General features: G+C 43.2%; 1 protein-coding gene across 3 annotated transcripts in view; it reads right to left on the bottom strand.

The window, feature by feature from the left end:
• Positions 1 to 16,215: 16,215 nt before the first annotated feature.
• LOC100114497 (ecotropic viral integration site 5 ortholog) overlaps positions 16,216 to 18,742 on the bottom strand; it is a 51,007-nt gene continuing 48,480 nt past the window's right edge. For all 3 annotated transcript variants that reach the window (XM_032598673.1, XM_001599443.6, XM_008216019.3), the window contains 4 exons: positions 18,547 to 18,717; positions 18,278 to 18,454; positions 17,929 to 18,189; positions 16,216 to 17,850 (listed from right to left, as the gene is read on the bottom strand). In XM_032598673.1, coding sequence (XP_032454564.1) covers positions 17,275 to 17,850; positions 17,929 to 18,189; positions 18,278 to 18,454; positions 18,547 to 18,717 — 1,185 coding nt within the window. In that variant the 3' untranslated portion in view covers positions 16,216 to 17,274. The remainder of the gene's footprint in view (positions 17,851 to 17,928; positions 18,190 to 18,277; positions 18,455 to 18,546; positions 18,718 to 18,742) is intronic.

Raw genomic sequence — 18,742 nt, 5'->3', positions numbered from 1 at the left:
CAGGAACAGCGCTTCTATTCAGCTTTTCAATTGGTCGGTATACGCGTCTCCTGAGGGCCGGAGATAAGATGCGGCAATTTCATTTACGATGCAATCGAGCTTGTTGGCAAAAGAAACCGTGGGGGAAAAGAGGAAGAGAGCGAAGCCAATTAATTTGGGGATACTTAGCGGCCGATCGTAAACTGCCCCTGCTGCCCCTTCCTCCACCCAATTTCTTCTTCTTTGGCATTCGCTCTCTCTCTCTCTCTCTCTCTCTCTCTCTCTCTCTCTCTCTCTCTCTCTCTCTCTAGCTCTTTGGACGACATGTCAAGACGCTCAAGATAATTGCCTACGCGCTCCTTCGATTCACCGCGTGGTATATCAACTCGAATAACAGCGAAATATGGCTCAATTCTCACTGCGGGTCATCTCCTTCGAATTTGGCAAGTGAACGCAATATCGCAATGCGATTCGTCTCGTACGCTCTCGGCTCGAAAAAGGCTCGGCTATCGATCGACCTCCTTCGCGCAACTTGAATTAACGCCAAATGCTCCATGCAAAGCGCTCGTAAATCACGCGCAGATGCTCGTCGTCTCGAAAAAGTTGCTTTTTAGAATTGAAAAAACTATCCTACTCGCGTATTCCGTCAGCGAGTTGACCAGGTCGGTTAGTATTGGATTAGGGGTTTCCCCATATGTCGTCCCTCGATCTGCACTTTATTCGCTGCGGCACGCGCTGCGTATAGGAATCGTAGTGCTTGTCTTTCCCCTCGTTCACGAGGGTTCCGGCGATCTGTTTTGATGACTTATGCGTCGGTCATAGAAGTTTTGCCCTCGGAGGTGTGGGAAAACAATTGATTTCCTTCGGCGATAACGCCCTTCCGATTTCCTCCTTAAATATTTCCAACTTCAGCTGAAACTATAATAACGATATTCTTTGTTTTTCTGTTCCAGGTAAGTGTCTCTCGTAGCAGCAGCCCAAACGAGCCCTGTACACTAGTCGTAAGTCAGTTTTCATTACGAGTATCAATCAACTAACCAGACATCTCCGAGTTCCATCTCTGGGGGAAATTTACAAGCCCGCGAGCCACCACTACTCAAAGAATATACGCGTACACACGCACTCGACGGAGCATGAAGCATTTAAAATCCACGGCAATTCCCCAATCCACTGCTCGGGGCGGTGCAATAAGCCTCGCCCGACTCTTACCTGTACAAGCAGCTTGCGCGCAGGAATAATATCGCGCGAGCGCTCATAACGTCGCGCCGAGGCATTTAGCTTATCGCTCCGGCATACGCCTCCGGGGGTCCAGAGGGCTTTCCTCTATATATACGTGTATATATATATATATATATATATATATATAGTCGGCTCGCTCAGGCGAACGGGACGCCCTAAATCAGAGGGTGCCGCTGCCGGCGGCCGACTCGAATTTAAAGCCGCAGAGGCATTATCGGCCTGTATAGCCGATAAGGCTGTGTGCGGCGCGCGGCAGAGTTGGCTCGTTAACGCTGCTCATTTGCTTTATGTCCTCTCGCGAGCTTTTGACGCGGTCTCTCTGTGTGTGACGCGAAGCGCGAGCTTTGGGAATCACATGCTGTATTGCCACTATAGCTGCTTCGACGAAAATAGTCGCGGAACGAGTGCGTATACGCGCGACGATGAGGAGGGGAGGAAAAGTGCGATTGCCAGAGGATTTATGCACGCCGAGCGAGTTTCGCTTCAATTTCCGGTAAGTATAGCCGGCTCCCTAAATTTTCCGATAGGATCAAGCGCTCGGCGCGCAGCTTGTCCCCCAACGCACTCGCTCGAGGTATAAACGCCCGCGATCGTTTCGACTCGCACATTTTATTCATACGCTCGGCTCCGCCTCTATCTGTATGCGCGATCCGGATAATAGACGAATAAATAAATCGAGTTATTCTTCGTCGATTACAGGAGTATACGATTAACACGCATCGATTGTTCAGCCGAGCAGCTAATGAGCCCCAATTACGGCGTTCATAAACACAGAGCTGCAGCCGCGCTTCTTTCACTCAGCGAATCGATAAAGCCCATTGTCCTTACTCTCGAGGAGAAAAAGAGTAGCGAAGTCGGTATACGCGTTTCGCGGAACCGGCAGTTTTCTCCCTCGAGATACCGCCTATAATATACCTACTCGACACACACATGCTCTCGACTCTCCGAAACGGACTTGAGCTTACAGCGCGCGCGAGTCTAGCATTAGCATAGGGCGTATACGCGAGTGTGGGCTGACCCTTCGCAGAGTTTACGACTTTCCTTCTCCTCCGCGGCTTTTCCGACTATACGTATATAGGTATACGTGTACGCGCGGGGGGTAGTTTACGGCGCTGTCAGATTTCATTTTAGTTAAGCGTCGACAGGCTTCATCAGCTACAGCACTGCTATCCCCCGGCTTTTTATGCGCTTTGCGCGCTCTACTCGCGATTTTATCCGGAAATGAGAGAGGGGCCAGGGCTACAGCTAGCGGATGGATTATTCCCTTTTTCGTCCAGCCGAATTAGCGGGAATTCGCTCTCTGTGAATCAGAGCGAGAGTATCGATTTTTAATTATCACTCGGGGGAGAGTGAAAGAGAGAGGAAGAGGAGTCATGAATAAAATGCGGATTTGGAATATTTATTAAGTCGAATAAGCTTCGGCGTCGGCGGCGTCGTTTTATCGCGGTTGTGCGGAGAAACGGCGTACATGTGCGCCTGCGCGATCTGCAACCCGCTCGACAGCGGAACTGCCGCGGTTGCCTGTACAACAGGTGCCGCGCTCCAGCACACTCGCGAGTTGTTTTATGTAAATTACTTCGGCTTGCTGTGCAAAATAAATATTACAATTTCTTTTATTCTACCTCTGTATAGAAGTATATAATCATGCTGGTGAGAACTTGTTGAAATATTTCATTGAACGCGACAGCTGTCGCCGAGAAATTCATTCATCTAACGTTGAGCGAAAAAACGCACGCAGCACATAAATAAAAAGAGCCAGTATGGCACTTTCCTGAAAGCCAAGCTTCGTTTATCAGTCATTTTTCTGGGCCGCACACTTGCCCGCGCGCAAGAAACGCCTCTGCAGAGACTTCTTTTCCTCCTCCTGAGAGAGAGAGAGAGAGAGAGAACCGGTACGGACGTCCGCTTGAAAAATGGTTCCTAAAATCTGACGTCTCCCCGGGGAGTAAAAAGCGAGCGAGCGCCCTCGCGCAGGACAGCCCAAGTTTACGCAACTTTTTATGCATTCATAACGTTATATCGCTCTCGGCTCTAAAGACTCGCTTACACTTTAAAGCGACGACGAGAGCGCCTAGGTATATATACGCTCCTAAGCGCTTATACGAGGCGCGAGGCTCGCCCCCTCGGGATCTTCTTCTCCTTCTTCTTATTCCACCTCGAGAGAGAAAAGCGTCTGCTCGACTCTCGAGATTTTTTCCATAACTTTCGAACGCTGCGTACGCGAGGGGTTGCACGAATATTAAGTTTAAGGAGGATTTAACGCCGGGCCCTAGCGCGGGGAATTAAGCGGATTCCGCTTTGTTAAGACAGGAGCGTCGCGTGATTATTGCGATGATTGAAAGAAAACAGCTCCGCGAATTATCTTGTGTAATGAAATATTCGCTGTGCGTCGGAAAAGGCGTTGAAATTTTCCGCGAGCGAAGAAGAATACTCTGATACTTTACGGCGCGCCGTTATATAGCAGGGAATATATTATATTTGTCTAAGCGGAGGGAAAGATGGATCGAATAATTTTACGAGACGGAAATGACGGAGCGCTGTACGCGGGGAATTTTTATTAAAGCGTTAAACCACCGCTGAAATAAAAGAAAATTTATATTTTATAAACACACACGCACAGGCGAGAGAGAAAGGCGCGCTTTTTACGAGCCTGCAGCGCCGCTGCATAAAAGCCCCCATTGTTGTCCGACGCAATTAAACCGCGACAAAAAACACACGACAGTTATACCGCGTATCCCTCGGACACTGTTAATCAAACGCGGTTAATTCTCGCGCCGCGCTGCAAAAACAGCCGCCCACTGGATTAGTAAAAATAAAGCCAATCGAACGCGCGCACCCTATCGAAAAAAAGAACAATCGCACGCGTGAGTCGATCCTCTCGAATCAAAATTTATTTCCGGAAATTTCAGCGCGGTGAGAGAGTCGTCCCCAGACGGTCGTTCTTTAGAGGCGCGAATTTTCGGTCGGGGTAAAATTGAACTCGCCGCGCTCGCGCCGGATTAACGCGCCGAGAGATATTAATTACCAAGGCGGAGTCAATTTAGAAACGAGCCTCTCGTTTGCATAAAGGAACGCGCGCGAAGCGCCAGAGGCTTGTTCAGGGGGGGATTCGCTTGTTAAGGAGAGACTGCACCTGCGCGTATACGTATGTGTGCGTCTCTGATGCGCAGCCCTGAGAGAGTGAGAGAATTATATTCCTCGGGTGTATTTATAAAATCACGAGGCTTTTTGTTGCTTACACGCGCGGTGTGTACCATTTAAGTGCTGTGTGCCGAGTTTTGTTTGTTTTGCGGCGGCGAGGGGATTTATCGGGGAAACCTGATGAGTTTTCTTGCGGCTTCTCTCTGCCGCAGGCATATGGATATATTTTTTTTTCATTGCGTCTATATTTCGTATAGCTTCGTGGAAATGCAATGCATTCGTTTGGTTTTAGCGATAGCGTATTTCTGCTCGTATACGCGCAGTTATATAGAACAAACGAATTTGGTCGGGTTTGAATTCCGCGAATTCCGCTGCGTTTCGACGATTTGATAATCTATATGCACGAAAATTCGCACACACCGTTATGAAGCTATAGCGAGTACATATAGGCCACGAAATAACCGGCGCGAGAGTGAAAATTACGTTAGCTCTCGCGTGTGCGAGTGGGCGTTTTGAATAAATTAGCAGAAAATCTCCAAAAAGCTTTTGTGAATTGTATAATTAATCTCGAAATTCCCCTTTCAATCCCAAAGCGAAATTATTAATTATTGATATACTCCTCGCTGTACATACCGGCAAAATATACACTCGATGTAAAATTTCAAATTGACAGACAGCTTGCTTGTATTCAATTTGTGTATTTTTCAATTACGCCGAGTACTCGAATTTCGAGCGAAGCAATATACTTTATTGAGTTTCCACGGCGCGCGCAAACTCGTTCCCGCAATTTGCGCCACAAGTATTATATATCCTCGTCGTATATGGTACATACCGTTGAGTTGTTTCGCTCTCACTCTGTCATCTTATCTAATTCATGAAATGTGGTCTCGTCGTCAGATTATTGTCGTTGAATTTATAAAAGGGAAGCGACGAAACGTGATTTCGATGCTGAATTTATCGATGTGATATACGACGCATATCGCGACGTGATAAATCTTAATTTGCGCATATCGGAAAAATAATCAAGCCCTTCATTACTCACAGCCGCAGTTTATACGGCTATGCATCATAGCGGCGCAGATTGAGAAAAATTAATCAAACTGCGCTACGAAAAAAGATGCCTGCATTATTCTCTCCTAACGATCCGCGCGGAAAAAATAGAGTCATGAAAATTGAGAATCGTCAGTTGAGTACGCAGACGGCGCACACAACTGGCTTACAAACGGCCGGCATTACAATCTCGATATCGCTTCCTCGTCGCCTATAAGAAGAAGAAGAAGAACAAGAACGAAACTCTCTCGTACGAGGAGGTAGAAGCATCGCGCGAAAAGATAAGGGCCGCCGATAGAGCCATTGCGCAAACTTGCGCGTAAAACTTAATAACCGGTAATCCCGAGGGGGTAGTCGCCGCTGTACAGGAACTACAACGCACGCAGAGGCGGGAGATTCAAATTGCTCGAACCAGCTCTCTCTCTCTCTCTCTCTAGCGATGCTAAATTTCATTTATGGCCTCTAAGAGCCACGAGAGAGAGGTATAACACATATGAATGCAGCGCGCGCCAGCGGAAAATCATCGGATGGCGCGTTCTTCTTGCCCCCGAGAATCGCTCTGTAACTGCAGTACTGAGCTTTTTACGTGGGAGTCGTTGTCCACCAGATGATGCAGCGCACTTTCAATTACACCGGTTTTTTCCTTGCTCGACACGAGCTTCCTTGATGGCCTGCGAACACGGAGATGCACGCGATTCTACCTACTACTCGCTCGCGAATATGTTTGAATAAAGTAACTCGCTCGGATTAAGCGCGATGAGCCGGCACTTCAGAGACGAGGGCAAAAAAAAGAAAGGGTCGGAGTGGATTTTAAATCGGCTGGAAATTAAACATGAAAACGAGCTTACGGCCGCTGACGAAGAAAAGGGGTTGTATATAACTGCGACGAGGGTCGTCGTTTCATCAGCGTTCAGAAATTCCATTACACAGGTGCGGAGATAGGGTCAGTTAAAACGGGTAGTTTATTAACAGCGTTATACGCCGCGACGAGTTGGCGCTCTTTTTTATCGCGCGGAAATTAACGAGAGCTTGTATATTTCGCGCAAGCAAAAAAAAAAGCACACGCACTCTCTCGATTTTGTTCTCTGACGAATGAAGCGCGCGGGCAACGGCTCAATCGAAGAGGAAATATATCTCTCGCGCTATGTAGTTCCGACGGCCTGGTGCACACGGCTGTGCTGTAAACTATCTTCATTTTTCACATTGATCGACGACTACCGCTAGCGAGCTAAGATTTTTTTCCCCCTCGTCTGTATATACCTATAGAAGGCGCGCGGACACAAAGTTAAAATCCGGAAAAAACCATTAAGCAAGTTTCCCGGCTCGCCGCGGAAAAATCTTTCATCTAAAGTTCCGGCTCGCCGTCGCGGCAAAGAAAACTCGAGCGACGAGAGCTGAGCGCCGATAATTTTCCAGAGACAAAGTGCAAAGCTCATAATGCCCGATCGTAAATCAGCTGCTTCCGCGGCTAAACGATTTCGGAATATCGGCTCTAAAAACACATACACGTAAGAGAGAGAGAGAGAGAGAGAGAGAGAGAGAGAGAGAGAGAGAGAGAGAGAGAGAGAGAGAGAGAGAGAGAGAGGAAGGAAGGAAGTGTAAGGGCGTTAAATCAAAGCAGCCCGCCTTTGCAGCAGTAGCAGCAGACGCGATTTACTACTTCTGACAGGATTAATAATTTGCGAGAGAGGGCGGCAGCAGATGTCGCGACATTTTCGCGCCCTTGTGTGTGTATATAGTGTAGTACCGGAGGAGAGTGATGATGCCGCGCGGCTGGAGCGTCTTACCGAACGTCGGCTTTTTCTACTTCGGTTTTACGGCCGAGGACGTATAGCTCTCACTGTCTCTGACGATTGCTTTGTTTGCTGTGTACAATTTTTCTCCCCAAATCGAAGAAAAATACATTTTTCACCAAAAAGCTAGCGTTGAATAGATTTTCCCTTCAATTTACACAAGAACAGAGAGAGAGAGAGAGAGAGTCGCGCGCATACACACGACGGCTCTTTCAATCAGCCGGTGTATACGCATTCTTTTTTTTCACTTTCTTTCTGCACTCTTTTCCGCGCCGAGCCCTGCCAAATATCCTTTATTTTTCCTTTCTCCTCGATTGGGACTCGGACTATAGACAAATTGAAACGTCGCTTTTGAAAGCTCGGCAGTACGTTATTTTTCTACTGCCTCCTCTCTATTTCTCTCTCTGTATGCCCCGCAACAATGCCGCGTATTTTTCTCTCCCGTTGCCGCTTGTAACCTGCTGTACACATGTAGATACAAAGGCTACAGAGACACAGAGCGAGTTCTTCTTCCGGTCGGATCAGCCGGCCGTTACAATCGAAGAATTAGCGCTGCTAAGTTCGTCCGCCATGAAAACGGATATAAAGGTTGCAGGGTGGAGGTATAACGAGCGCCTTAACGGCTTCTCGCGGAGCGAGCTTAATCGAGCTTGCGGAAGCTTGAAAATTCGAAGCCGTACGAGTCTCCCCCTCGTGGGCTCGGTGTGCTTGTACGCACCGGATGGTGTAGCCGACCGCAAGGTATATGCTAATATTTTTCAACGCGAATGAAAACGGCGTTTTGAAAACGGTTGAAAGCCCAATGCTCACGAAATAAACACCCATCTATATGCATTTAATTGTTTCCGCGACGAAATGCTCCGCAGCTGGCGTTCATTATTTCCGCGGCGCGCAGCCCCCTCTCGCATGTAATAGAGCCGTCGTCGTCTTGTATAATGCACTATCCATCCTCCCTCCCGGCCCCCGATCATTCCATCCGTACACGCACTCGTCTTTGCATAGAAAAGCCGGCTTTTGTCTTTCCGCATTCTTCGTCGCTTCTTTTCTCTCTCCCTCTCGGCGCCGCGACGACACGCTCATTCGGAGCTTCCAATCGATACACGTTCCCGTTCTGAAGACGACGACGACGAGAGTATAGTAATGAACCCGAATGATTATAGACGCGCTGCGGAACTTTATTTGCATTTTTAATTGCGCTCGCTCGAAGAGACAGTAAGAGAAAGAGAGAGAGAGAGAGAGAGAGGCTCGTCATTATAATCAGCGAGTGAGTTAGTGGAGGAGATAAAAATTTAACGGATAACCCTTTAAATCGCCGCTTTTTTTGCCCCGAGAGTAGAGTCTCGAGATTTACGCCGGTGGATCCGGCGACATATGGCGAGGTGCTCTAAGTCGCGTAAATCTGCCCGGACGATGATAAACTCCGAGCGACCTCGTCGATTGTAATAGGCGGCAAGATTTTCGAAACATTTCATTAGTACACGGTTATCATCGTTTTTATGACATTATAGGTATGCACAGGCGAGATCGTGGGATTTTACGCAGCTGCGACTTTACGTTCGTTTTCGCGTTTACTACCTAGAATTTTATGCCGAATGATACGAGAATATTTCTCTTAATTAGTTAATTAACGACTTCGTATACAACGGATCGAGTGTATGTTTCAGTTGGACGCTTATGCAGTAAAGTCGCGCGATCGCCGATAAAAATAATCACGACGCAATTACAGTGTATACGTGATCCCCGCTCTTAAAACTGCATTTATTGTATCAGCAAAATAACCGGTACAACAATCCAACTCGATACCCTTAATTAATAGTAATGCGTCTGGGCTTCGATACTCTCTCTCTCTCTCTCTCTCTCTCTCTCTCTCTCTCTCTCTCTCTCTCTCTCTCTCTCTCTCTCGAACAAGTGTCGCAGCGCGACGAACAACAACGCACCTAATTACAAAAGCTCCGGAGAGAGAACAGTCGTAAAACCTCGTCGTGCAAAAAGCACCCCCTTCGCGTATTTTTTCTCCCAAAAGCATAACTGAGAGAGAGAGACTGAAAAAGCCCTGCTGCACGTACAGCCCCATTCGCTCGTTATTTCCAGGATATCGAGGCCTGCTCTCCGTAGCAGAGCACACACACATAGCAAAGGCGCCATAATTCACGCGCTCCCCTGCAACTATATATATATATATATATAGTATATACGCGATTTCTCTATGTCTTTCTCTCTCTCTCTCCATCCCTCTTTCCGATACATGCTACGTTCGCCGCGGCTTTGTGCATATAACGCGCAGCAACCCTCGAGCGCGCGCGGAGATATCGCGCAGGGTGCGCGCGCTATGTATGAATGCCCGGGGAGTGTTCCTGACATTGACACAGCGCGTCGTGTGAGAAAATGCGCGCTGGAGAGAGGCGAGCTCTCGCTAAACCCTGATTAATGCCGGCCGAGCGGGATTTATACTTGTATTTTCGGTGCTCCATGTGTACTCGCCTGGCTTCAAATTGTGAGTTATCGATTGGCTGCGTTACACACTTGCTTATACCTGAGCTTTCGTCGAACGACTCGGAGGTAAATTATTTCGTCTGGACTATTTTTACGAATATAGCGTTATTATTGCGTATACAATATACGATGCAACAACGAGGATCGTATATACTTACGTTCGTGTCGAAGCGGCTCGGTAGCGCGCATTCGAGATCCGCGAGCGATAGCGGCTAGGCGCGCGGTGTATATAGACACTGGCATAAAACTTCGAGCCGTCGAAAGCTCGTAAAGAATTTTTGCCCAACGCAAGAGGAGCAAACAGGATGTATCGATAGCCTCGCAGGCACTGAGAGAGAGAGAGAGGGAACGGCTAAGGGCAAGGCTGCGGGCTCTTTGAAGTCCGCCTTGACCAAGAAGGCATAGTTCTCTCTCTCTCTCTCTCTCTCTCTCTCGCTCGCAGCTCGCGCCTGTGGCGAAGGTCGCCGCAGCATCGTCCCGGGTCAAGGCTGCGCTCGAAGCGTTGAACTAGCTGTATGCAGGTACACGTATACGCGTATAGGGTCGACCGCCTCTGGCTCCTATCAGACCGATGCTTCTGTTTTTGTATAGGCAATTTTTCCCCGCCGTAGTTTTGCAAAATTACTGCAGATTGAGAGGGAGCTTTTTAATACACCCTGGGGCGCATTAGCGGAGGACTATAATGCGTATGGTTACCGCGTCACTTAGCTTGATTGCGCGAGGACTGTTTCTTCTTGCGGGCTTATATGCAGTGGTAATCGAGAAAATTGCAATCGCAGGCAGAGAATTTTTCGATTTCAGTATTGTTGGCTAGAGTAGAAGGAAGATCAAATCTGCAGCTGCTTATGCGCACATACCTATATGGTATAGTGTATATGGAAGGCAGAGAAGAGGCGAATCGAAATGAGTGGGGAGACTTTGCAGCCGGGCGTGTTTTTTTCCCGAAAATTACAGTGGCAGGCCGTTCGTTTCGCGAACTGCCTAATGGCCGGTCGGAGCCGCTTCTTCAAAACTTTTCGAGCAACGGCTACAATAATGTAATTGACGCGAGTCGACATGGGTTTGATTTGCTTTAACTAAGATGATATTTGCCTTGAGTAACAAAGTTCGTTACGTTCGTTTTCTCGGAAGACGCACACTCGTGTTTTCCATGCTAATAAACTGACGCTATTTATGCTACTTCATAAAAGCGAACGGAAATAATTTGAATTGAGAAAAACCGTTAGGCGCGCGCACAACGGTTGTAGTCGCTCTTGCGCTCGTGTTACTCGAAAATGTGTACCATTTGAAATCAGGATTTATATTGCAAATTCTGCGAAGAATACGCGTGTGTAGATCTATTGTTATTCTAGTCTGTGCTCCATTGTTTGCTTGAAATTAACATTCGACGTTCTTCTTTTTTGTTTCAGGTGAGTTTCGAGCTTTCGAACGTACAGTCGAGCCACGACGCTCTCGTGAGTCAGAGTAATGTAATGAGACAGCAATTAAACTCGTTAACTATATGCTAATTTGTGCATCCTAACATGTCTCAAAAATACCCCCCCCCCCATAAACACTTTCTTTTCGCCACAAGTGTATGCAAACAATAAATTACTTAGACCAACGACGTCCACTCGAGTCAACTAGGCCACACGTCCCATAAAAACGAGGCGAATATCGCGTGCGCGCAGTTTTTCCTTCCGCGCGAGCACACAACGCAATCAACCGATTCCCTCCCGAAAAAGAGAGGAGCGAGCAAACGCATACAGCCTCGACACTTAAGTCATCAGAGGCGCAATGACTTTACGATCCCAGGCGCGCCTTCCTTCGATTTTCATCGTGGATTTCCGCCAGCGGCAACACACTCGCGCGGCCAATTTGCCGTCGTAAAAGGAACTGTCCGCGACGAAAATGAGCAGCAGCAGCAGCAGCAGCAGAGCAGCGTATGGCTCTCGGTGCCTCTTCCTTGCGGGGCCCGACATTAGAGTTATTACGGATAAATCTTCGCGCGTTGTTGTTTCTCGCGCGCGAGCGCAAGAGAGAGCGACGATTATAACAAATAGCGAGGGGTATTACGAGAGCTTTTTCATTTCTGCCTTTACGGCGAGGATTTTTATTTTCGGAATTTATACGTTTTGCTCATAATACCGTTGTGTTTTGTACGATTGTTATACGGCGGGAATTTTGATTCGAAATTACAATTCAAACCGGACACGAGTAAATCTTGCGCGTGTGTACGGTATGGATGATGCACGAAACCCGCGAGAGCGGATGAAATACGCCAGGAAAAGGTAAAAAATTAATTCCGAAATAATTGCCCGAGGCCGTATTTCAAGACCGCCGGACAGTCAAATAATAATTAACGGCGACCGCCGCGTGCTCCCCTTATCGGCATCTATAAAGAACTCGGGGCAGTTCATAATCGGTCCGCGGAAAAAAAGCCGGACGCGCTAATTAAAGGGAGGCTACGCGCCGCGCCGAAGATTGCGCAGAAAAGATCGGAACATTTTTCGGGAGATCTAAGCTTGATTGACTTCTTCATGTGACGTGCCGCCAAGTCCTTTCTTCCTGCGCACTGCTTGTGGCAAAAATTTCGATCTGGAGGAACCGAATAGTCTTCGCTTGAAATTAGAAAATTCTATTCACGCAAATGCAAGGGAGAGGTCCAGAGCGGGTTCGCGGTGACAACACGAAATTGAAGGAACTGATTCCTCCTTTCTTTCGTCGGACAGCGGTTAAACGAAAATCAAAACCGGCGGCTTATTAGACAGCTTTTTTTTCAACGGCACCTACCGTAAAATACGCGCGAAGTAAAAATCCGAGACACGCGCGCCGTCTCGTGAAAACCTGGAGGAATCCGTCGAGCACGTGGGTAAGTATATTCCTCTCCTCGGACACACAACACGCGCGTACACCTATGCGAGCGACTGATTTACGAGGTGTCCCGTAAATCGTGACGGCGTGGCTGGCTCTTCTATCGCTTCTTGCTTCTGCTGAATAGGCGAGATTGCAGGACACTGTCCAGAGAGGAAATTGGGGAAAATCGGGCAGAGGAAATGAGAAAGGTAGTCTTCTATGATGCACGATCATTTGGAAGAGCTATTTTTTGACTGCGCTCCTGCAAGTGTGAAGAGTTTTCGAAGATTTTAGAGCGTGGCATGACTTTCTTGGTACGCTATGTCCATAATTAATTAAGAAAGTATTTAGTGTTGTCTTGAGAATAAAAAATTTGAAATCTTACTGATTTTAACAGCAGTAAGATTTGAATCGATTTTTTATTGTTTTGTAAAAGAATCAGTTATACATTATTTGCTCTGCAATGTGTTAAATGTCATCAATAATCTTAGATATGCATTCCACCCAATCCATTTATTATTTTTTAGATAAATAGTATCTAAAAAATAATAAATGACCAATAAGAAGGATAATGCCAGGGATTTTAGACGCTTTCTACGTAAATCTTCTTCAAAATCAATTTGAAGCTCTTTCTGTATTTTTAGATCTGCGCATTCGTCTATTTCCCTCAACTTTTTATTGTAAGTATCTTCTTTAACTGTAAAATTTTCTTCAAATTCAGTTCGGCAACGATTTAAAAAAAAACCTACGCAAATTTGTTGAACTACAATTGTTAATAGCACTTGCAACTTCTGTATTAGATAGTTCTTTACTGCAAAATATACAAATACAATATTCAATAATTGATGTACAAGAAAGGATACGTAGATTCGATATTCCAAATGTAAACCTTTTCAAACACCAAATCAATGACACCCTGGAGTCTTTACAGTGAATCAATTTCCAATTCGTGTAATTGATTAATAAAAGTATCAATCCCTTGAGCTGGAAATTTATTTAAAAAATCGTGAATCTTCTTATACAGAGCTTCAGTTTTAGCTCCTTCTTGTGAGAAGGCTCCTTGTACAAGTTTTTTTGGTTTCTGTACATCTGGATCGCTAGCTGTTTTTTTATTGCAACGTATCTGTAATCATAAAAAATAACGGTAAGCTCAAGCTTAGATGTTCAAGGATTCGGTTTTGTTATATCTATTTATAATTAGAGAGTGGGTACAAAATCATAGTTTACGCTTGTAGTTGCAAGTATTTCTAAGCTGAGGAAGTAAATATCTTAATTTTCTTTTATCTTATTACAACCCATAGTCGAGGAAATGAAGCAATGGACTGTCGATTTTTTGAGCAGTAAAACGGCATGTATCCGCTTTGAATTAATATGGGAACATCCTTACTACCTTTGCGTGGGGATTCTTTGACTCCCGCATTCGACTGAAGTCTCGTCCTGCGACGTGAGAAAAACTTGCTAGTTACGAAAACTCACGTCAAGAGCCAGCTGATAAAGAAGTCATACGCAAAAAGTATTTTTGATTTCCAAGAGACTATCCTTCTATATGCGCAATCATTAAAAATACAAAATTACCCGGACAGATTGATGCAACCGCCTAACACTGCTTTACTTTTCGCCCCCTCGCATATCCGCGGCCCCTTCTAATGACGCTAGCAAATACAACTAATTATCAAACGTATATTAAATCAAATATATCCTTTAACTTACAGCATTTTGTAATTCGGTAATCTGTTTGCGAAGCTCCGTAATAGATCTTTGCGAATCTATAAGCTTTGTGTTACAATCTTTGAGATCCATTTTTAACGTATCGCATTTACTTCTTAGCAAAATATTCTCTTCGGCCACAGCTTCACCCTGTTCTTTGTGCAATTTTCTTTCATCGTCAAGTAATTTTTTTAATTAATTGAGCATTTCTCCCTCTTGAGCCGAGTTTCTTTTTTCCACATGCGAAGCGTCGCTCTCAATTGGTACGGCCTAAACACGGTAAATAGTATAATATTATGATTATGCTTGGTTTACCCACCTAAATAAATATGATTCAACAAACTCATGCTTGAAAAGTTATTCTCTCTCAACGTTTTGTGTGTGATCCTAACATACCAACATATCGTCTTTATGATGCTCAGTTACTTCTTTAGACTCTTCCTGAAGCTTTCTCATATTTTCTAAAAACTTCATCAGTCTCTTATTCGTGCCAGCAGGCTTCGCGCTCTGACTCACATTCAAACTTGAATGAATCATCGTCGATCCTATCTCTGTTTCGGCATTAATGCTCTGCGTTTCTACAACTGGTGTTTGAGTCGTCTTGGTACTCTTCTGTACGAGCGGTTGTTTGTTAGCAGTAGATGCGCTCAAGGCTGTTGATGCTGTCAGAGACTGCAGTTTACCGCAATTCTGCAATTGATTTTATAATAAGTTAGGACTTCAAAATTTTATGAAACACATTGTCGTTATGTTTTTTTATCCATCAACGAAAACCATATTGATACTTACGCGTAAATAATCGTTCTCCACTCTTATCCGATCTACCAATTTTTTCATCTGCAGGAACTTTTGGTTGTGATCCTGACAGACCGACATAATTTCCTTTTGCCATGCTTCTACTTCTTCAAACTGCTGTTTCTTCGCGGCATCGCTCTCTTTGAGCATTTTCTTGAGCTTCGCGTTCTCTTCTTCCATCTGGAGTAACCGGCTTTCTATTCTCCTGATATGACTTACTCTCAAAGAAACTGTTTGTTTCTGCACATTTAAAATTACAAAGGCGTCTATTATATCACATTAAGTATATTTTGAATTCGATGTTTTATAAAACAATGTTAATTTGTTTACGCACGTTCAAATCGCATTGTGCTACATTTCGCTCGTTCGGAGCCAGATTTTGCTTTACGCTAGACAAAATCGAATGTTGATCCGGCTTACAAAAAAAAAACGCGTTTAAGTTGCATGAAATTCATTTTTACTACGTTTCAAAAATAAATTTTAACCTGTTCACTTACGTCCAAACTCAATTGCAACACTTGCTCATTGTTGGGCGTTGGATTTTGCAAAGATCCCCTGCTGATGTCTTTGGCCAAAACCACAAAAGATATATCGCTGTCATCTAAATGAACCAAGCTGTCGTTCTTTTTATCGGCATTTAGGACAACTTCGCCGATTTTGAAGTTCGGTAATTTATCGTCCATTTTGGTTGAGTCCTTTGACCTTTTTTACACGCCAACCTGTGTCGAAAAAAATAACATTTTAATACTTTGTACTTCGTTTTCATCGTGTAGTATATATGTATAACTCATCTGGCAGCTAATAGGCCAAACGCGAGAACAAATCGTTCTTGAGACGAACTACCTTAGCCAACTTGAATAGAAAAGGACCCAATGTCCCACAAATAACAATATGATTGTACATTGATCTTACTATAAACTAGACAATCAATTCATCAAATATTCATCAATTTTTGCATTATATTTATATAAGATTTCGATATCTATACTCGGATTTGTACAATTAATCAAGAAATATTAAAGATCGGTAATCTATTACTAATAAATTATAAAGTATTTTATACAAATTACAAAATTTCATTTTCACTTTCATTCTCATCGACTATTTTTTAGATCTGTTCTCGTAGATGATTTTACGAGCTCTATGAAGGTTAGGATGTGCGTTATTATGTATAAGAAAACTATTATTTTTTTCATCATGTCGATTTATTAAACTTATAGTTTCGTACAAGTAGAGAGCTAAGTAACAACGTAGTCAAATAGTAATGAAACATGAAAAATACAAGTATTCGTTGATATGATCAATATCTGGAATATTAACACAAATGAAATATAATACATTGCGAATGTAAAATATCGTAGTCAAAGATCAATAAAAATATCTTGAGACAGTCAACAGAAAATGAACAATAGATTACAAATCTATCAAATCAGACTTCTTTTTTTAAACGTTCGAAAACATTCTCCTTATTGCCTGATTTTCATTGAAAATTATATCATTGAATATTGAACAGAAAATGAACAATAGATTACAAATCTATCAAATCAGACTTGTTTTTTTAAACGTTCGAAAACATTCTCCTTATTGCCTGATTTTCATTGAAAAATCCCTATATTTTCTGTGCATCGTTTTAGGCTTTATGAGCATCATCTGTACTAGGCTGTCAAAATTTTAAATCGATAATTATCAAAAATATAAAAAAAAATTGTGTTTTATTAAATAATAGATGTATTCAATTTTTATTTATAGAACAGTGTGGTTAAAATCCGCTATTAAGTCACGCCTATCTGTGACTAAAGCAGTCCTTTTTTGCACCGTGTTTATCACACTCGCTACGCTCGTGCGCTAACTTCACGGTGCAAATAAGGACTACTTTAGTCACGAATAGGCGAGACTTGCGGATTTTAGCAGTCTGTGCTATAAAATTTTATACGATACTCTTGACTTAAATGGTTCAGTTTTACACGGCGCTTAGCGCCCTCGCTGCACTTGGGTGCTAACTGCGCCGTGTAAAACAGAACCATTTAAGTCACACGTATCGTAATGTACTATTTTAAAAGTAATTGTGACGTGTGCGAAAATTATTGAATAATTCTGAAAAACTTATTCTAGCGATTAAAACGTTTGGTTGACATCCATATACCAGCTAGCTTGGATTTGCCTTTTCTACTTTAACTAATTTTTACTTAACATTTTGTTTTCGTTTGTTTGTGAAGATTCTTCTTTTTTTGAGTTTCATCCATTATTTTTGAATTGGTATCCATTTATTCATCTTTAGATCAACTACGTCTTGAAGCATAAATCGAATTCTTGAACTTATTTTGTCTTTATCATTTGCGATTTGTTGCATTTGTATAAAATAATTAGATAGATCGACTTCTTTAGCTTCTAAGACTTTGCCAATACTAAATAATAATCGACACAAACATTCAAGATTCATATCGTCTACTTCAGTTAATAAATGACGAATGTATTGGTGCATAGTTTCGCAAGTAAGCATATCATGCTTAAACACTTCGCCAATAAAAATAATATTGCAAATAGATCTTAGACGCAGTCTGCACTCTTCTAGCTCAAAATTAATTCGAAGCTCTATCTTTTTTTCGAGATCTGTGCATTCGTCTATTTCTCTCAGCTTTATATTATAAATATCTTTATCAACTGTCCATTTTTTTTCAAATTCAGCCTGGCAACGATTCAAAAAAAGCTTATGAAAATTTGTTGGACTAGAATCATCAGCAGCACTCATAACTTCCGTATTAGATAGTTCTTTACACGTTAAAGCACATGCAATAGCGTAATAAGGTCCATCGACAACCTGCAAAATATATAAATACATAATTAAATAATTAATGCATAATGAAGATTAAGTAAATTTATCGTTTCAAATGTAAACCTTTTTAAACACTAAATCAATGACACCCTGGAGTCTTTCCAATGTATCAATTTCCAATTCTCGTACTTGATTAATAAAAGCATCAGTCTCTTGTGGAGTAAATTCGTTTAAAACATTGTGGATCTTCTCATACAGAGTTTCAGTTTTGACTTTACATGCATTTTCAGTTTCATTTAACTTTGTGTTCTTGGGAAGAGAAAATGACACGTTTCGTTTACCAACCTTCGATGCTCTTGATTGACTTTTTTCATGGGCAGGTAACTGTAATTATCGATAAAAAATTTAGTAAGTTCTGAAATAAATTAATAAATCAAACTAAAGGATTAACTCGATTTTTTAAACTGCTAACCGTTTTAAGAAGAATTCCAGCTTTGCCCTGTTCTTCTGAAATTGTCCTTTGGACTATTTCCGTCGATTCACATGCATTTTCAGTCTCGCGTAACTTTACATCCTCTTGAAGAGATGGTGACACATTTGGCTTAGCAGCCTTCGACTTTGTTGAGCGACTTTTTTTAATGGAAGGTCGCTGTAATCATCATTAAAAAAATTAGATTAATTTAAGGCGAAACTATAGCATTAATTTAATGTAAATTTTAACTTATATATAACACTGCGTACCTTTTCGTAATAAGCTTTGGTTTTTCCTTCTTCTGAAAAGGACACTTCTCTTAGTTTCGCTGGTTTTCTTGTATCTTTAGTCTCATTTAATTTTTCATCCTTACGAAGAGAAGGTGAAACATTTAGTTTTTCAGCTCTTGACTTTGCTAGTTGAGCTTTTTTATTAAAAGACTGCAATAATCAATGAAAAATTAAG

This window comes from Nasonia vitripennis, chromosome 3 (assembly GCF_009193385.2).
Source record: "Nasonia vitripennis strain AsymCx chromosome 3, Nvit_psr_1.1, whole genome shotgun sequence".
Classification (NCBI taxonomy): Eukaryota; Metazoa; Arthropoda; class Insecta; order Hymenoptera; family Pteromalidae; genus Nasonia; species Nasonia vitripennis.
Note: the sequence above shows the minus strand (reverse complement) of the source record. Positions and strands in the feature narration are given on the sequence as shown.